A 19,981-nucleotide genomic window follows, 5' to 3' on the forward strand; every position below is an offset into this window, starting at 1 on the left:
GCAATTCAATCAGACATCCAGACACAGGCAGTCTCGCCACTATCACAGCCCTGCAATAAAAACGTTTTAAGACTCTCTGAACACACAATGGAAAATCTGATTGAATGTTGCAATATAAAAAGAAATAAATCAGTCCAGTATATTGTTTATTAATTCCCCCCTCAAGACAAGTAGCATTCTGGGATGGCCGGGATTAAAATGATGATGCAGCTATCCTTTATAGCACCTTAAAGAATCCACCAAACAACAGTTTCATCTTTGTCATAGATTTTGTTACGGTTAAACAGCTAAAAATGATCTCTGTTTTTGTTATTTGGTACTTATTTTAAAGCCGATAAAGACAGCAACAGGGTTATGATTAAATTCTTCTGAAAATCATGCAAGACAATGTGTCAGGTCTGCGGTGTCCTGTGGTTTTCTGTGTTAATACAGGTCAGATTACCCGGGCAACAGGAATCTGCATGCTTCCTCCAGAGAGTTTCACAGTTTGTGTAAAGAAGAGCACTGCCCCCAGGGAGGATGGGACAGATAAACCAAGGCCCTTGTCTTGGCCTTTCCACTAGGCTCTGGCAGAGCAGGCCCATGATGTATGGGAAGCCTGGGGCTCCAGTAGCAGGCTGCCCCTAGTCACTCTTCAGTGTAGGGATGTTGTTATAGTGAATAGGAGACCGAAGTAAAACTACTAAACATTGTATTTGAGCTGCTCAGTATTAATTAAGCCCTCCAGATTAGCAGTGAAGTAACGTCACAAAAACATGCAACAGGATACGAATTCAATGAAAAAATGTAGCACCAGTGTGACAATACTTCACAGTTCAAGCTCCAACACAAGTGGGCCACGCCACATGCCACTGTATCAGCAAACATGCCAAACTATCGTGTTATTAATTGAAAACACTGTTCATAAAAGCACAGTACCATTAGGACAATTGATTAGAGAGCCCAAGTTAATAGCCAGTTAAAACTCCTATAACATTTTGTGTTATAAGAGATTCATTTCACTTTCACTTGCTCAGTTTTGATTTTGACAACAGACCATTTTCATATAAAGGATCTATGGAACACAGGGACAGGGATGGCAATCCCCAGAGCAGAAGTTACAGTGGATTCGAGATCTGGTCTGAATAAGACCAGAAGTGAAAATGTGGCTGGCCAGAAACAAGGTTTTGGGAAGTACTCACTCACGTGCAATAGCAGAAGTGAGAAGCGTGCAAGCATATTACTGTATTATTCAGAGGGCTACAGTTTGCAAATTAGGTCCAGTTAGATCAAACAGGGTTTAAATTACAGTCATTTTAACAGAGCTATTCAGGTAAAACTGATTTCACGCTGATGGTTGTAGTATTGTTTTTGTGAATGTTAAGCAATGCAAGCTGATGCAGATGGACTCTTCTTTACAATCCCTAGACTGTGAACCCTTGTTATCCTCTGGGCTAATCAAAACTGCAGTGTCCTTCAATAATGTTCAATGTCTTGATGTGTGTGTGTGTCCTATATTCCTCTATACTTTATCCTTCTTAAAGTGGTGCTTGAACGTGTTGATGGTCCAGTTTGTTTAGATTGCCCAAAGGTAGGGTTCTCTCTCTCTCTCTCTATATATGTATCTTTTTTCAGTTTGAGCTTTGAATGAATAGTTGAATTTAGGGGATTTTTCACATGACTGAAATTAATCGGCGAGTCATTTGCTTTTTTTATGTTTAGTCCCTGGTTACCTAGCAACCTTGTGAGGTGTAAGCTGTTATGGGAGACACATTTTAGTATTGATAGAAATGTGTAAAGGTAGTAATGACCTTCTAGACAGAGAAAGGAATACTGCTGTGCTGCAGTACAGCTGCCCTCTGTCCAAACACCAGTCAAATTTACTGAAGAGTAGCCTGCTGCTACTTGACTTGGTTCTCTTTCAAAGTAATACTGTACAATGCCTTAGACTGAGAAACATATATAGTGTTAACACTGATGCACCTAAGTAGTATTGTAGGCTACTACCTCTCTCTTTTAGAGGGTCTTGTGCATTCTAAATAAAACTGTAGGAATATATTGAGAGACTTTCGTTGTTTAGGTTAAAGATTAAGTAGCAGGGTTCCAAAAAAATAACCTACCTGTAATTTTTCTTTCCATTTTTAACATCCTGACAACATTTTAAACGTATAACTTTAAAGTCTGTTTCAATGCTCTTTTCAAAATGGCTGCTCTAGTGCACTGGGGTTTGAGATCTGTCCTCTAAATCAAAGCATTAAAAGTGCTCTGGCTTTTCTTTTCTGTACCACATCATGGCTTGTTATTGCTATGTTACCTGTTTGACAATGTGGGCAATAATCCTGACACTATCAGTGCACTAGAGCGATCATTTTGAAAAGAGCTTTGAAACAGACTTTAAAGTTATAAGTGTAAAAAGTTGTCAGGATGTTAACAATGAAAAGGAAAATTACAGGTGTGTTATTTAAACAGTTGTAGCAACATGTGGGGATGTATAACACTATATTTTTTGGAACCCTGCTACTTACTCTTTAAGTAGAACCATTATTATACAGTGCATACTGAGTAAGAGTCAGCAGAGGGCTTACCAAAGGGTTACTTATTTGGCTTTATATTAAACCCATTATATGGAATCCTCTGTATACTAGAAATGTTATTGGTACTTTACTGACCCAGGACACAAAATGCCAATACAACAAGGCAGAAATGTATTTCCACAAAAGCAAGTGATCACTTATCCAAATTGACCCAATACATACTGTACAAAAAGCTAAAGTTACTCTCAAATAAATGTAAAGCAGCATCTCATGTTTCTTCATTCCACTTTGATACAGAACACGTCTGGCTTTCTTTGCCTTTTCAGCTCCACATACCAGCAGCCTACAGTACGATGCTGGCAGTTTCTATAGCAACCATAATGAGTTTTTGGAACTTACAAGTCAGCCAATAGCCTGGCCTCCTGGTGGCAAAGCCAGGCAGTTACTGCAAGGACATTTCTGAGAAGTTCCTTAATATCCCTGCATTGTCCAGGCTGAAACATACAATGTAGGTAAAGGACTCAGAGAATGCTGACGCCTTTTGGAATTCTTTGCTCCCCTGCCACTCTAAACACCCTTGTGATTTGTAGCTGCTTTGTATATCAAAAGGTCTGTCTGCTGCTTCATTTTCTTTCTGTGAATCACTCCACTCATTTATTGTGTTGTTCTACTTCTTTATCATCTCCTCTGTGGTTAATCTTCATGTGTCAGCCTGTTGTTGGAGCTCAGCCATTACGAAGATTTGCACTTGTTTTTATTGAAGTATTGCAAGACTCTGAGCAGAATGAAGTGATTCCTGTAACTGCACCTAGCTTTCAGTGTCTGAAGCACCCTAGTGACTTCACAGCCTGAAAAATACACTGTTCCAAGTTTGCTTTTAAACTTTCCCTTCACTGCTAAATCTGATTGGAGAGTTTTTTGTTTCAACATGGTATTGTTGAGACATTTTTACCTTTAGATTTTGTTTAGTAACTTTTGCTTATAACATAGCACAGGTAATACCGTATTGTGGTTACACTTATTACATTGATTCAGGTGGCATGAATTACTGCTAAGTACACTGTAATTACACAATAATTAAACATGTTTGGGTTATAATTACAAGTAGCTTATGCTTTTTGTGATTACACTAATGTATTTACAATGAACCGCTGTATGTAACCACAGTGAATGCCATTTAAAGTAAACGTTATCTTTTGACGTTGCAGTAAAATATAGATACAGTAGTTAAAAAATACAGAATTATTTTGTTTCGGTATTAAGTAGGCAGCTTTGATAATACAGATATTTTATGGCACCTTTCTTGATCAATGATACAGTTTAATGAAACTAGCACACAGTTACTGTAGATCTACAGTTGGCAACACTAATAGCTGAACTCCTTCAGCATTCAGTAATTATTTGTTACAGTATAAAAGCTATTTGATCAGCAAGATTTAATGGCGTTTTAAACGCAACTTGTATATGTAAGCCATGCTTGCTACACAGTCTGCTTCATGTGCAACAGAAACTGGCATGCAACAGGAAACGTGTGCAACAAAGGAAGTCATTTTGTGATGATTCGATAGGGACACTCATTTCATGCTCTCTTCCTTTAGCTGTTGGTGGTATTACTAATGCCGGGGGTGGTTGCTTGTGTCAAAAATCTGTGACTTTGGATCTGTTGGACTAATTGACCAGTTGATCTGAGACTACTTGGCTTTGATTTGATATTGTATTAAAACCGTGGCTGTATTGAAACCATCTCCCAATGGTTGCTGCAGTAAATGAAACAAGAAGTACTGTACAGTATGTATTTGTATAAATATTTCAAGTTTAATAACTGCTAGGCTTTTGTACTGTGAGGTCATCAGCCTTACATCAGTACCGCAGTGTAACCCTGTTGCAATATTCTTGTTCCTGTTGCAGTATTTACTGTAATTCAGTGGAATGACAGATGTTGATCAGATTCCAAAGCCTACCCTTGCTTATCCTGTTCATGCATTGATTTCTTGACTGACCTCTCCATTTACGGTGATGCTTTAACTTCCAGGATTACTGAAGTTTGGCAGCGTCTCTTAAATATCCATCAGACTGCTCTTGCCAGCACTTTCACAAGCCTCCACCAGCTGCTTCTTTATAGCACTTCTCTTTAGAGGGATCTTCACGCTTCCTTATTGACCATTCCCTAGTTGTTTGCCAGAAACGTAATTTAAACCTGTTACTGGGAGACTATTGCACAGCATTTGTTTCAAAACCGCTGTGCGTTTGGATGAGTGATTTTCAGGATTCATGACTAGTTCTTTTTCATTTATCTATTCTAAGTACTTTCTTTAAAAAATATTTTGCCCAATACTATTCATTTTCTGTCGCATACATAGCAAGCAAGACTGTACTGTATAGGGATGGAAATAAGACTTCTCTTAGGCAGCATAGCAGTTTCACCCATTCCAGGTTTTACTACAAGCTGGATTAACCACGGTGTATAAGTCAGGTGTGTCTTTACTCACAGTAAAAACCAGGAATGGATCAAGCTGATATGCAATGGGAGTCTTATTTCCATCACTCATTCAAATAGTGGCCCCATTTCCAGCACACTTTTAAAATAATCCCCATGTTTAATGTCTAACTACCATGCGATCTGCAGTTCAGGATGACCCTGAGTGCCGCTCTCACGAACCACAATTGCTTGTTGTGTGAAACGCTCGGACAGACCTCCAGGATGTGTATATTTATAAAAGGCCACAGAACTGCTATATCTGTAGCCTTCCCTGGTGTAGAGTTACTTCAGTTCCTAGGCTGTGCCTGTGTGGCATCAGGGGGTTTGAACCACATGCTGTAGTGTCCCAGTTATTTCTGTTCCAAGCAGATGGGTAACAAGGTTTGTAAGATTTACACTGAACCTGTACTTTAGACCTTGGATATTTGGAGATACCTGTATACTACTGTTTTTTTTTCTTTTAATTTGTTGAGTGTTGCTAAAATCAATTTCTTACTCTTATTAGGCTAATTAACATTATTACTGCTCCCCCTTTATTGTATTTAATTCATGATATGCATATATTTCAACGCTATACTGTAGATGCACTATTGCCCTGCTATATCACTGTAGATATAACTTGTTCTAATCATATTATTTGCACTTAATGTAAACTACACTGTATTTAAATATTAATCTCGCATTGTAACCCTTTACTGCCCTGTAACACCTGTAAGTAGCCTTGAGTAAAGGCATCTGCCAAATAAATAAATAAATACATAATAATAGATGAACTGCTGTATCCTGGTAGCTTTGCTGAGGGTCACATGGTCTAATTGCAGCTAGTCCATTGGACTGAGTTTCAATTACAACACATGAAGTGATTTGTTACCAGGAAGAAGCAGCTACTGAAGTATAATAATGTCCAATATGAATATACTTACAGTAGAAATAACTGGCTTTTTGAGAGACGAGACATCGCTGCTTTTAGACGGTCGTGTCAACTCTCAAGACCCACTTGTTCTCTCTTGCTTTCCATGCTCTTTAAGCCTGATATCTGCTATTAGCTGCTGTGTTGTCGTTACTATGTATTATGCTACTATATCATGTATTATGCATTTTTCACTATTGTATTATGCATTGTTTTTTACTGTATCATGTACTATGCATTTCTCTGTATTTAAAGTATGGCTTTTCTTATTGTTACTGCATCTTGTAAAGCGCTTTGTGCTGGTGGTCCACTATGAAAGGCGCTATATAAAATAAAGATTTATTAAGAATGCTTCAGTACAGTTTGCTTTACAGCTGCTTTCTGTTCCCTCAGTAATTCAGACCACAGAATTTGTTTTGGTCTGGCAAACAAAAACGTCCCTTTCCTCATAGTGTTGAGCACCCTTCACCAGAAACCAGCGCTTCTTGGCTTTGCAGTTAAAGTAGGGAAATGCAACCACAGAGGCTCCATTCTACAGTACTGAGGAATCGGTGTGTCTGACCTTGTCCCTACAGAACCACTGCATTCATCTGAACGGCATTTGGGAAGGGAAACAGCCATCCCGTTCCCCTTAATGAGGGGATGAATCGGTACACCCCTACTGAACCTATAGTGACAATGCTCTTAAGGAATACAGATTGGCACCCTTTACTTATTTATTATGGAATCATTTTCACTTTAGATTCTTTATCATTCTGCAAGTGAACTGGTAATTCTGCAGGTATCCATGTGTTACTGCCTGACTCCACTGGGTACAGTACATACTGTATTTCATTACTGTATTACTTTAGACAGGTACGGGCTACTTTCTACTCTGTGCAATTACCTTGCTTGGTCTTGAAGCCAGCACAAACCTTGACCCAGTTGGTAGTGAGAGAAATCAAAGCACAGGTGCAGTGCAGCGTCTTATTGAACAGCACAGTGAGGACAACATCAATCCGCAAGTGAAATCGAACCCAGCTGTGCCACTGGGGGGGTCATGTTCTGTCTCAAACTAGACTGGCAGACTGTATGAAGAGTCGAGGGTAGAATTTTTGTAGATTCATTAAAGTTCCCTGTTTCTTAGAAGGGGTGTGAAAACACTTTATTTTCAGCCACCTGATGATGGCAGATATGCTAACACCTTTCTTTAAAGCGCTATGTAAGAGTTAGGGCCGCTGGCAAAACCGACATGCTGTGTAATTGGTGTTAGTTCTTCCATTGTTCTGAAACACGAAAGAGGCAGACGCAAAACCTTACTGTATGTGCACTCGGTTGGCTTTCCAGTTAGTTTGCATTCCCTAAAAGCAGAGCTGTACTGTCGGTGCACATGCCTGTCCCCTCATGAAGTCTTTTTCAGGAGGTTACCGTAGGGACAAATGTACTCTCCAGTTGAAGATCTAGGAAGTACAGGATGTTGGCTTTGCGGCTCATTACCATTTGAACAGAAAAAACACATGATCCTGTTAGCCTGGCCATTGTTACATTTGACCTTGAAGATTTTCCTCTTCCGCAGTTCAAGAGAGCTTATCTGTAGCTCTTCCTCTTTATTTTTAAGCCGTATTCACAAACACTGATAAACAGCCCAGCTTTTGTCTTTAAATTGCTTTGTTTTAACTGTCAGATTTTAAACAGTGAAACCGCTGAACACGGTACAGTATATATTGGCATTTGAAACACAAAGACAAATATTTGTGGTACGTGATGCTTCGTTATGAGTTTCTTTGCTTGAGAAAAGCTTTATTCAGTTGGGAAACTCAAGGGTTGAAGATCCGTCTTGGGTCACATTGTTCAGGGCCGCTGGTAAACAAAGGCGCTCTGTGTCGCGTACAGGGTCAACATTTTTCAAAAATATTTTTGTGTATAAGTGACCGCCTACTTTGGTGCATGCCTTCAGACACATCTGAGCCCCTGCCAGTGCTTTACACAATTATTAAAAATGTTCATTTGGGACAAAAGGAAGAAAAAACAAGGTCTTGTCAGACAGCACTGTAGCACACAAGGCTTAGTTTGTTCTGAACTGCAAGTCATTAATTAGGCCATCTCCATGCTGCAATGCGATCCATTCAAAACACTGTTGTTCTAGCAGACTGAACATGGACTTATAAAGGTACTTAGTGATTAGAGTAGGTGTGTTCACAGAATCAGTACACTGCCTTTGTTGTAATTGAACTGTGCATGCTTTCACTTTATGCAAATTATAATAAAAAAAAAACTACTGCATCTTTCAATTACTAAATTAGACCCTTTGTCCCAATAGAATGTAGATTAATCTAAGTCTCATTTGAATTTTGATTTATTTATTAGGTAACGGTAAAAAGATCACTGAGGACTCACAGACAGAGTAGATTTTAAGTCTTGAATGACAATTGTCTGTCTCCTTGTTTACTGTACATCTCCCTTATATATCATTAGACTTTGGTCATTCCATAGCTAGCACAGTCATTTCATTCCTAATCCCCACCTCTCCAATATTTGGGCAGAATGTCTCCATTTAATCAAAAACAAAAGCCCCGCTCTATTATGTTGCTGTCTACGGTTCAGCAAAAGGGGGTACCCACAATACTGTATGACAATCAGAAAATGGGATAGGGTGTGAAAGGATTAGCATGAGTGCAATCTGCTCCTCATTGCATACTGTGCTAGAACCCTGAAGGCAGCTTCTGGCAGCTGCTTCCAGAGCTGAAGTTATTTAAAGTTGTCCTTGGTCGGCTGTCAGGCTGCATCCCTTCTTTAATTTGCCTGCTGATCTTTAATAACACGGAACATGCTTTCCTTTAAAATGTGGTTTCTTTCATACTTCCTGTTCTAACAGTTTGCAGTGACTTGCCATTGCTCATTATTCAAACCTCGTTCACTTTTATTTTATTAAACTCAGTGCTGGAAGAGCACAGACAGACACAGATATTTGGGCTTTTCTTTAGAGAAGTAAATCTCAAACATTTACAGAGACTGGCTGTATGTTTACAGTGTGGTGTGCTTTACAACATTTCCATAATGGGGCAACTGTCAGCTTGTGTCTGACAAATAGCGGCTGCACTGTACAATATGATAACCTTTAGTGTGCTAGGTTGTTCTGCGCAGTAACTCCTCATAGTTGCCCTGGTTCAGTATTGGAAGAACTGGCCTCCCACTTTGAGTTTATAAGGTCAAAAGCTAGTAAACTGTTTCCTTTTAAAAATGTCATGAAGATCATGGCACTTCCTTCTCTTGTGAATCTGTCCCATTGCAATTCTAGAAATGAAAGCAGTTTAAAGCAGTTAATGTGCTAAATGATGTAAAAAAAAAAAAACTACTGAAACTGTTTAATTCCAATTCCTACCCATTTCCTATTAGTGAAATATAGAGGATACACCATGTTCAAAGATGAACCATCTCGTGAGTGAGATAAGCACAGCTTTCAATGAATGTTGGAAAAGAAAGTATAGCAGGCTACTATATGTTTAAACCCAAGTTAAACAGCTGAAGAATATACTCTTAGTACAAATGTTTGTTTGTTTTGTTATTTACTTATTTAATTCCTAATTACAATGCTGTCTCAGCCTGGGTGTATTCATCTACCTGTAAAGCTCGGTGATAGATACTCGATGCCTGTCTGAGAAGTTTCACAACAGACTGTCCTGTACGGTAGGAATGCGTGTCACCTTGTTGGTAATGTACTGTACCGTTCTACTGTATGGATCAAACTGAACCATCAAAATGATACAGTCCCATTGAGTATCTGTATCTGTATCTGTATCTGTATTCTGTATTCTGTACCTGGCCAAACCTTTGCTAGGCACAGTGAATGCAAGGCCAAAGCTACAGTAGAGTCTTCTTAAAAAAAAAAATAAAGTTACTGTAGAGCTGGCCAATTGAATCTCAAATTGTAGAGCTGGCCAAACCCATTGAATCTCAAAGTTACTGTAGAGCTGGCCAAACCCATTGAATCTCAAAGTTACTGTAGAGCTGGCCAAACCCATTGAATCTCAAAGTTACTGTAGAGCTGGCCAAACCCATTGCATCTCAATGTTACTGTAGAGCTGGCCAAACCCATTGCATCTCAATGTTACTGTAGAGCTGGCCAAACCCATTGAATCTCAAAGTTACTGTAGAGCTGGCCAAACCCATTGAATCTCAAAGTTACTGTAGAGCTGGCCAAACCCATTGCATCTCAAAGTTACTGTAGAGCTGGCCAAACCCATTGCCCATCAAAGTTACTGTAGAGCTGGCCAAACCCATTGCCCATTGCATCTCAAAGTTATCATAACTGTTACATTAAAGCCCCCTTCTTGGACAATGCCATTCTACTGTATAGTACAGCACAGTACAGTACGTTTGAGCTGGAATTGCTTTACAGTACATATGGCTGTTTGTACCAATTACATTTCATACTGTATATTTGAATTAGATTCTGGTTAGGAGCTGGGATTTTCCCCCTGATCTATGAAAGTAAAAATGGGAAAGCAAGAACAGTCAAACACAGAGGGATTTACAGTACAGTGCCAGGGATTACTGGCTGATCAGTAATTACACCAGCCAGGTCCATAATCCCAGGTAATTCCTGATTCAAGGGATCTTAACTTCTAAAATCTCAATGGAGCTGTAGAATATGGATTTGTGTGTGTGTAGATGGGGTGTCACGCACCTTGCTAAGGATTAAAGGGATAGTCTGCACTGAATATTGTTTAAGAAAGTCACAAGCATAAGTTCCTATTGGGGAGTCTCTGAACAGCCCTGAGCAAGGTGGACTTCACTATCTTCCCCCTGTGAGACAGTGACCGGTGCTTATCTGTAATTAATGTAAAATAACAAGTAAGAACCAAATGATTCTCAGCACAATAAAAGGAGAGGGGATGTTAACAAAGCTTAAAACAGTAGCCTATAATTACAGTATACAGTACAAACCCCATAAACCATTGCAAGTTTTACAGAGTATGGTGTACTTAGGTCTCTCTTTGTATTAGTGCTGCACTGTTAGAGATGTGCAGTACCTGTGCTGGCCCTGCGGGCACAATGTGAATAAACTAAACTAAAAAGTTGTAATACTGTCAGTGTTGATATAAATGTAAATTCATATTCAAGGAGGAAATGTCTCTGTACAAATAAACAATGTAACCAACTGTATCATACTGTATAGCAGAATAAAGAAGAGAGCACTCTTTGACACAGTTTCAAAAGCATGTCACCCTTGTTTTATATTCCATCACACAGCAGGGTAAAGAGAGAGAAACAATGCAATACTGAAGTGTTAAACACTAACAGACATTTGAATATTCAAACAAACACTGCAAAAATAACTGTGTTTGTATCCCACACAGAATCTATAAATGAATAAAAAAACTGGGTAAAACATACACATTTTACTGTATGGAGGATTTTGTGCACAAGGGGCAAAATGCTAGAAAAATCTACTTGCCTCCTCCTTGTCGCACAAAACACACACTGTTCCTTTGGACATTTCACTTCGCTTCCAAACAAACCATAATGCCCTGAGATCGCTCTAAACCCCCGCAAAAACCTGAGAATTGTTACAGTACCTCATTATCCCATTTACTGTACATGTTTCTTGTAAAAGGTTATCAACATAACACCATTCTGTAAAAAGACCCCCTTTTTTATTTTGTTTGTTTTGGTTTAGGTTTTGCTTCCTTGAGCAACAATACAGTAGAACTTGCTAATCACATATCCACCTGCATGCATGTAGAGTGACAGAGTAAAAAGGACTAAGGGAGGGTGGAAGCTTGCCTGGAGTGGACAGACGGATGAGCTATCCTCAAAATCGGATTTTGCTATAAAAATGAAACCCGCTTCTACTTTCATGAAACTAGTTACTCTTCTGAGAGTATGTACAGTACTGTAGATGGGTTTGAAACACTAGTGATTTGACTCACACATTTCTGTAAATTTGCTGTCCAACACATGACTGACTAATTTGTTATGCAAATCCCTGACATTCCTAAAAGAAAACTACAGGCTTGCTTGAGGGCTTATACAATAGCAAGTACTCAACTGGAAGGAACTTCAACACATCTGTGTTTCTTGAGGAACTAAAAGGGTCACTCTGTGGGGTCATTCTGAAGATACTGCTGTACGACTTCCCTATAGGAATCATTAAGAAATGGTCACATCCTGTATTTCAATTTAAAATCTGAATGGGTGCCTACAGTACCTGCTTGCTGCAGGGCCCGTTCACCCTGGCAGTGTTTCTACAGTATTTGTTTATGCAATCTCATCATGAAAGGGTGGAGATGAGTATGACAGCTCCGTCCAGCTTCCCCTTGCTACAGTAGCTGCTGATTGTAGGCTTGTACAGCTCATCCGCATTGTGAATGATCCCATTTCTGGCCTTGGCTCCAAGCAGTCTCTTGTTTTCCTGGTGCCTGTCATATCTTTGAACTTATTTTGCATGCAGGGAAGCAATCTCCATGCCTCAGCATCTCTTGCTAGCATGTGTGCTCCCTCGACCGCTGGGATTTTATGCAGATGCAGTATCAGATTACTGAATTTGCTGTACTGTGTTTATGAAGATGTTGGAGAAAGCGTTATCTGCTAAGTGCATGTAGAGGAATAATACTTTAATGAAGACGGCTCAATAAAATGCTTCGGAGGAAAAAAAGGGTAATGGATTCTTTTTTTGTTTTTGTTGAAGCATCATGCAATTGTCTTTCAACGGAATTTGAGTTGCAACTTTATTATAAGATTGTGATGTAAATTTGCTAACATGGTTTTTAGCTGTGCTTTGTTGTTTAGTTATCTGGATGCCAGATTCATTGGGAAATTCTAAGTTTCTTGAATCTCTATACTATGAATGTTTAGCTGTGCTACAGTAAATGTTTAGATGAAAAACAAAACCAGAACTTGATCAAATACAAGAAGTATATACGTTCTGTATTGTATGCCTTGATCGTGCCCTGCTGTCATTTAGTTATCATGTTTAAAATCACGACACTTGCTTCTTGTTTTCCTTTTGTTTGCTCTTTCTTCCTCTTTTCTCACTCTCTGTCCCTCTTTTTTTTCTTCCACTTCCAATTATTTCTCTTTCTACTTCTTTGGTATGATAGCAGTGGGACTGTCAGTTTAATGTGAAGACTGGTTTGCAGAAGCGTTATCTCCAGTGCAAATTGCGCACCTTTCTGTTCTAAAAGAAAAAAAAAAATACACTTACAGTATATTCGATTCTAGTTGAATTTGAAACAGATTTGTAAGTCTGAAGAAAGTAGTGCAAATTTTGCATTAGAACTGATATCATAAGCAGACATCACTACTGTACTCCAGTTCTATGGCTAAGCCAAAAACTAGTTATGACAATTACTATGGCTAAAGTCACAATAATATAAATGACACAATACAATACTTATCAAAATGCAAGTGATGGGGGTATGTGTGTAATTAGTCCACTATTAATGCTAATTATTATAGTAAGTGAGATTGGGGAGTGTGTATTACAGTACTAACTACTGAAAATAACATGTATTGGTGCACTTCAAGTACTATAGCTACTGTACTGTACAGTAGTGTTTTTGGTCACACTGTATCATGATACACAAAATCCCTTGATCCGCACTGTGTTAGGATATGCACTGTATCACGGTTAATGGATTGACAGTGAACAGTTTCATCACTACCAAAGACAGTAATGGCAGGATGGAGTCCTCCTGACACTCCCTGTACTACTGCATACCAGGCTCCAGCATCTCTGAGCTGCAGCAGCTGATCATATTGTTTCTTTACAGTATTGATGAGAGATTAGAGAGGGGGGGATGGGGCAGTAATGAAAAGTAGGCAGTGCAGCTGTATGGCTTTATTTTCCCGTGGCATCATTCAGAGCTGCATTTACATACTATAGTACACTACCTTTTAAATGGGAGCGTAGGAAAAATAAAGGAGTCTGTAAATTATACAGGACAATGAAGTATCAGCACTGTGGAGGCATCAGTACAGCATGTTCAATACAGAACACCCTCGCTATAACAAACCTGTTAGGGTCCAAGCCTTTTATTCAAAATCAGTGTGACTTGAATCGTTTCAAAGTGCACCAAATCTTAATCCAACATGCAAGAATCCCAAACTGAGCTTTTATTCCAAATCAACCCGACAGGAAAAGTTCATCAGTTTTTGTTGTTGTTTTTTTTTAAATCAATTTTGCTTTGCCGCATGGTTGCTGAACAAGCCAAAAAACAGAGTGCTTTTTGACGACCTATATTCACGACAGAGCTATGCCTGCGTTACTGCTTTTTTCAAACGATCAATATAATTTTCAGCTTTGTTGTAACATGAAATTCTTTTCGTTTCTGAGGCATACACAGCGCGCACTTTTTATTAAGACAAAAGAGTTCACTGCGGAGGTGGCATCCCGTGCATACAGACCGGGATGTTGACAGTGTGTGTTTATATTATTTATTTTATTTTATTTGGGGTCCAGGGGCCAGGTTCGTTTTAGTGAAGGGCGTTATAGCGAGGGTGTACTGTACTAACATCAGGGGTCATGTAACCGGTTGTATTTATATTTTAATTTGACTGTAAAATCACCAAATTTGTTTTCCTTTTGAGGAGTGTTGCTTACTTTGAGACGCATGCAAAAAGGGGTTGAGGGTGACTAACTGCAAAAAATAACCACAGTGTCTACGGTACAGCATATGATTTTGCTGACTTTAGCCTGCAGATTTGGAAGGAGAGGGGGAAAGTTTCAAAGCAGTGATTTCTTTGCTTGGGTAATTTCTACACAGTAGCAGTGCAACCACTGGTATTGGGCCTAATCTGTACAGAGCTTTATACTATTGAAGGTTTCAATGGGTAAAGTTGGACGGGATTTTATTACCCGCTTTAATTAAAACTCTAAAAAACACTGATAAATAACCAACAAATACAAGGATTTAAATAACACCGTTTACATAGCAGTTTCACCCATTCCAGGTTTTAGCACAAGCCTGAATAACCCCAGTGTACAGTTAACAAGCTCAGGTGTGTCTTTATTAAACTTAGTAAAACCAGGAATGGATCAAACTGCAATGCAATGGGAGTCTTTATTTCCATTTTTAAATAAATGTTAGAAATGCTTAATACTTTTGAAATCTCTTATTATAAACATTGGCAACTTTTCACGTACTGTAAGAAAAGTCTTGTTCAGTACAGTATCTTTACCGCTGTAGATGAAAATAGTGTTAATTCAGTTATACAAAATGACACGTATTTATTTGTAGTTTTAGCCTTTCTGTGATGATGAGCATAAAGCTTGCTCTCGTGTGGTTACCTGGCTGCAGTGTCTCGTTCTAACCACTTCCTGTTCCATTTACTCTTCCGTTGCAAGTGAAAATACCCCAAGTTTTTTACTCCTCCACAACAGCCTTCCATGCTGCTGTCATCTTTAGCAGCAGCCACATGTACATGAACAATGAACTAGATAGATAGGCGCCCTGTACTGTTTTAGATGTGTTACAGGGATTCTTTCTGAGACAAATATAGTAATGGTAGAAGCAAAGATGGGGGCTTGTTGGAGCATTACTAAGGTGAATATTTTTGCAACTATGTATATATGTCTTTTTTTAGTATCGACTGCAGAACCTGTTTACATCATACAGCTTCCTGACTATATGATCTTACTAAAGTATACTGCTGCAGTTTTAGAATGTAAATTATATTTCAAATTATTATCTGACCGACTCTAGCTCTGACGATTTTCGGCTAATGTAAGATGGATTAAATACAGTATGCTTATGTAAAATAAATATGTTTTGCTAATTGCGCAATTTCCCATAACCAAGTGGCAGCTGTAGCTTAGATGTATTCATAATGGCACACTTGAGTAACCTGGTCCTTGTTGCTGCTTGTTAAATCTGAAAAGCAGTTTTTTAAAAAATCTTAATTTATTCACAGTGCTTAATATTCTTTAGCCTGCAGCTGCTGGATGGAGTTTTTCAGATTTTCTTTAAAGCTGTAACCAGCAGTCTGGTAGATTGGAAATCTGATCAGAATAAAGTGGCACAATGCTGTTGTATGATCGTGGTTGTTAGGTGCTGTGGGTTTTGAAACCGTCTGATTTTTGCTCACAGTTAGTTCTCTTGTAGTGTAATTGAGCTGGGGCTCACACCATGAGATCTCTGCTGTAACAACAGACGTTTCCATCTGCTGTTTAATGTATAACTGGACATACACTACAGCACGTTGTCCAAATGAATTACACTAATCACATTTTAAACTGTAGCCTGGTTCAGTTTCCTTGCATAGCATGACATGCATGTCCCAGTATCATATTGGGGCTTCTGGCAGTTCCATCTGCAAGCTACAGTCAAAGGTCGCCATTTAAATATTAAACTCCAATATTTTCCTGATCGTAAATCATGTTTTGCCTAAATGTTTAATTGCCGTTTAAAAAACATGTTTTATACTATACTACAGGGATGGGAATAAGACCCCCATTGGATAGCAGTGTGATCAATTTCTGGTTTTACAACTGTATGAGTTTAATAAGACACACCTGAGCTTGCTGCCTATACACCATGTCTAATCAAGCTCCTAGTAATACCTGGAATGGGTGTAACTGCTACAGTATGCAATAGGAGTCTTGTTTCCATCCCTGTACTACTTTTGGTTGCATTCAATTTCAAATTCTGGTCCATTTCCAAGTTTCTGTGGCAAACAACTTGAATTCTAAAATGTAAAAAGCTTTTGCTCAGACATGAAAATACATTAATACTCTTCAATGTTACTAATCTATTAAGAAATAAGTAAGCTGAACTATGTTTAAAAAACAAACAAAAAAACTATTATTTTTCTTTTTGAAAATTTGAGCAAAAGCTTCATAAATCTGCCCCAAAACATTTAAACCTGCAAAGAGAAAAAGGGAGCTAGGCACTTCTTCTATTTTCCCACTTTATTTCCCTGGAAAAGCACAGACCGGGCTGCTATCTGTAAAAAAAATCTGTGCTGAAAGCTTTCTGTACAATAACATTTCATATTTGCGGCCGCCTTTTAGTTTCCTGTGCAGCTTATCAGAATATGGGGTGTCTGCTTCTGACTGCCATTGACACAAATATCTGCAGTAGATTCTGTCTGGCATTTGTCAAGCTTATGATGGCTCAACATGCAACCACATGGGAGCCACAGTTCCGACACTGCTATGTACTGAATGTTACGCCTTATAAAGAGAGTACAAGTGCTAGTTTAGTGGCATTATGGGGCAAATGAGAGCCATGACTATGCTGCATTATAACCTGTTCTGTGTTAAAAAGGGGTGCCTGCAATTGAAGTTATTTGGCATCTCTTGTGTCCAGATTATTTTAGTTTTATAGAGCTTTTTATGTAGGCGCGGTGCTGCAGCATTTCAACTCTGGTGGGCTGGGTTGGTATCTGCTCAGGTCAGGTGACGTGAGTTTGGTCTTAACCCTGTCCACATCAGAACCACTACACAACTCGGCACAGTTGTCTTGCGTATTGCTGTAGGGCTGAATGATGGGGGGTGTTCAGCTCGGAATTGAGAGAAAGCAATCCAAGAGACTAAACGTGCCTCTTACCTTGCACACAAGTTCTTATTATTTAACAATCCCTCCATCGTGGGGTAGGAGCTACCCTTGTATTGTACATTATTTAGAACCTCGTCATAAATAATTGAGCAAGTTTAAAACTGAGAGGCAGTGTGAAAGCTGGAAGGTATGCTGAACAAAAGCTGAAAATTGCAGAAATTGATGTACTAGGAGAGGGCATGCATGATTCATTATTCATGATTCCGCCGAGGACCAGCAGGTGAGTGGGCTTTTTAAATTGCTCTCGTTACTGTAGTAACAAACAAGTAACAAACTCGCTTGTGATGGAGATGACTGCATCTCACTAGCCTTGGGCTTCCATGAATGAGTGCAGTTAGCTTCGTTGAAAAGGATTAAAGCATCGAAGTGTGCACTGAAACCCAGGTTTAAAAACAAAAACAATGACAGCGCCTGGATGTTAAATACTGGAAGATCATTTGTATTTACAGATCCTTAATGAGGAATTGTTCTGGAGGAATAAACGTGGTTTGGTCAGACCAATTAGGAAATGGTTAGAGAAAACTCTCCTGGGGGGTGGAAATGCTTACAATAGTTTGTTATAGCAATTGTAGAATAAATAGATCAATTACTGGGCACAGGGGTAACTTGAAACATCAGAAGCATCAGATTCACATGTACAGTATCTCAATCTTATGCTAAAACTGCATAGGTACTGTATGTTTATTTGTCTCAATGATTCAACATGCATAGTAATGTCCATTCTTTAGTTATTTTGAGAACCAATCATCAGATTAGGATAAAACTAAGAGAACATGTGCTTTGAATTGTTCGTGCTGACCTGCAGTACTGTATGTACAGTACAGCTACTGTAGGGTCAAAAGTTTTCCGTTACTTTATAGAATTAACACATTTTGCTTCATAAAGTCGGATGACACCTGCTGAACAATGTTATGTTAACATATTTAATTACATAACGCTTTGTAGTTTTCCATATAAAGCTGAAAAAAATTGAAAAATGTGACTTTTCAAAATCTAACGTGAAATCCTGTACTATTATTATGCCTTCTGGTAGACTTTTGCGATATCATTTTGTAGTTTCTTTGATAACATGATATTAAATAAACAATCTAAATGTTCGTATAGTTTTTTGGCCATTGCTGGACTGCATGCTTTCTGGCTTGAGTTTTTCGATGGCTTTTGTTTTTCTCTTCGGAAGATTGTGCATTGAAAGCAAAACCTGAAGACTGATGTTTTGATTTGAAAGCAAAACCTGAAGACTGATGTTTTGATTTGAAAGCAAAACCTGAAGACTGATGTTTGGATTTTTTTCCTTCTTTCAAACAGGATCAGTTTGAAAACTTGGAAAAGCACACACAATGGGGAATCGAAGTGGTGGAGAAATACAACAAGTTTGTGAAAGAAAGATCTGAGATTGAAATCAGCTATGCAAAGCAAATCCGGTAAGATTGCAAACATGTTTGCTTATTTCATTATTATGTCTTGAGGTAAACACAGTGGTCAGTTGAAGCTGCTACTAAAAATAGTGAAGTTTACAACTCAAACCCAGTACACGGAAACCTCTGGGTGATGTTATCATAAATATTTTTTAAGTGTCTGCAGTGTGACAGTGTTTTGTGTTTCAAAATGATATAAAACAGTGAGCCTCACATATCATACCTAAAGCTGTAGTTCTACCAGTAAACAACATAATAGCATAAGAAAAGTTTGGAAACAAAGCCGTTCGGACGATTAATTTAATAGAACAGAATCAATTATTATTATTTATTAGTGTTTTAATCTAAACATTCCTATTTAAAAAATAATAATAATGATATATTGCTTTTTTACTGGGTGAAGTGTTCTAATTCTACATAACATAACATAATAGTATTCTATTGGGTAAGTATAAGCCAGCGTAGTCGAGACTGAAGTACACAAATGGAATCTCTCAATAGCACCAGGCCTGAGGGCTTTAGGATTGAAAGAGAGCTAGTTCTGGGGGGGTGGGGGTGGGGGTGGGGGTGGGGGTGGGGAGGGAGGGGAAGTCACTTGACTTTTCTAATCGTGAATAAAAGGTCAATGTTTTGCACCTTTTTCCTGAGTTAGCTCTGAAATGATGTGAACACCAGGCCCTCCTCGGCATCTGTTCCACAGGGAAAAAATAACAAAGCAAAACAAATTATACATTGAATTCCCTGTAGGATGAAGTGGTAGTCACAGTGAGAAAGCAATGTAAGATGAGGCTGGGAATTGGTTACTGTGCTGTACTGTAGGTTGTGTGGTTTCCAAATGATTTACCATACCAGTTATTGTACAATAAAAGTCCAGCTTGCTGGCATTAGTTGTACATAGTCATCACAGTGTTCTGCATGCTTTGTGATGAAAGTAGGCATTCATGAATAAACACTCTACATAGCTACAGTACATGCGCAGTAGTTCAGTTCACCAAATGGTTCTTGATGAATAAAGTGACATTTCTACATGCTCTCCTGTCTCAATAGTCAATACTCAGTGGTCAATAGTCAACATTGTGCAGCCATTCCCAATTGCTGGGACTGGGTGACCAAAAGAGAGGCTG

General features: G+C 38.7%; 1 protein-coding gene across 9 annotated transcripts in view; it reads left to right on the plus strand.

The window, feature by feature from the left end:
* LOC117396683 (formin-binding protein 1) overlaps window positions 1-19,981 on the plus strand; it is a 105,014-nt gene that overhangs the window by 14,738 nt on the left and 70,295 nt on the right. For 7 of the 9 annotated variants that reach the window (XM_059005606.1, XM_059005609.1, XM_059005612.1 and 4 more), the window contains exons 1-2: window positions 15,292-15,429; window positions 18,748-18,863. In XM_059005606.1, coding sequence (XP_058861589.1) covers window positions 15,388-15,429; window positions 18,748-18,863 — 158 coding nt within the window. In that variant the 5' untranslated portion in view covers window positions 15,292-15,387. Of the gene's footprint in view, window positions 1-12,312; window positions 12,542-15,291; window positions 15,430-18,747; window positions 18,864-19,981 lie in introns of those variants that run through there. The other 2 variants (XM_059005608.1, XM_059005607.1) reach the window with 2 other exon arrangements.

Source organism: Acipenser ruthenus, chromosome 31 (genome assembly GCF_902713425.1).
Source record: "Acipenser ruthenus chromosome 31, fAciRut3.2 maternal haplotype, whole genome shotgun sequence".
Classification (NCBI taxonomy): domain Eukaryota; kingdom Metazoa; phylum Chordata; class Actinopteri; order Acipenseriformes; family Acipenseridae; genus Acipenser; species Acipenser ruthenus.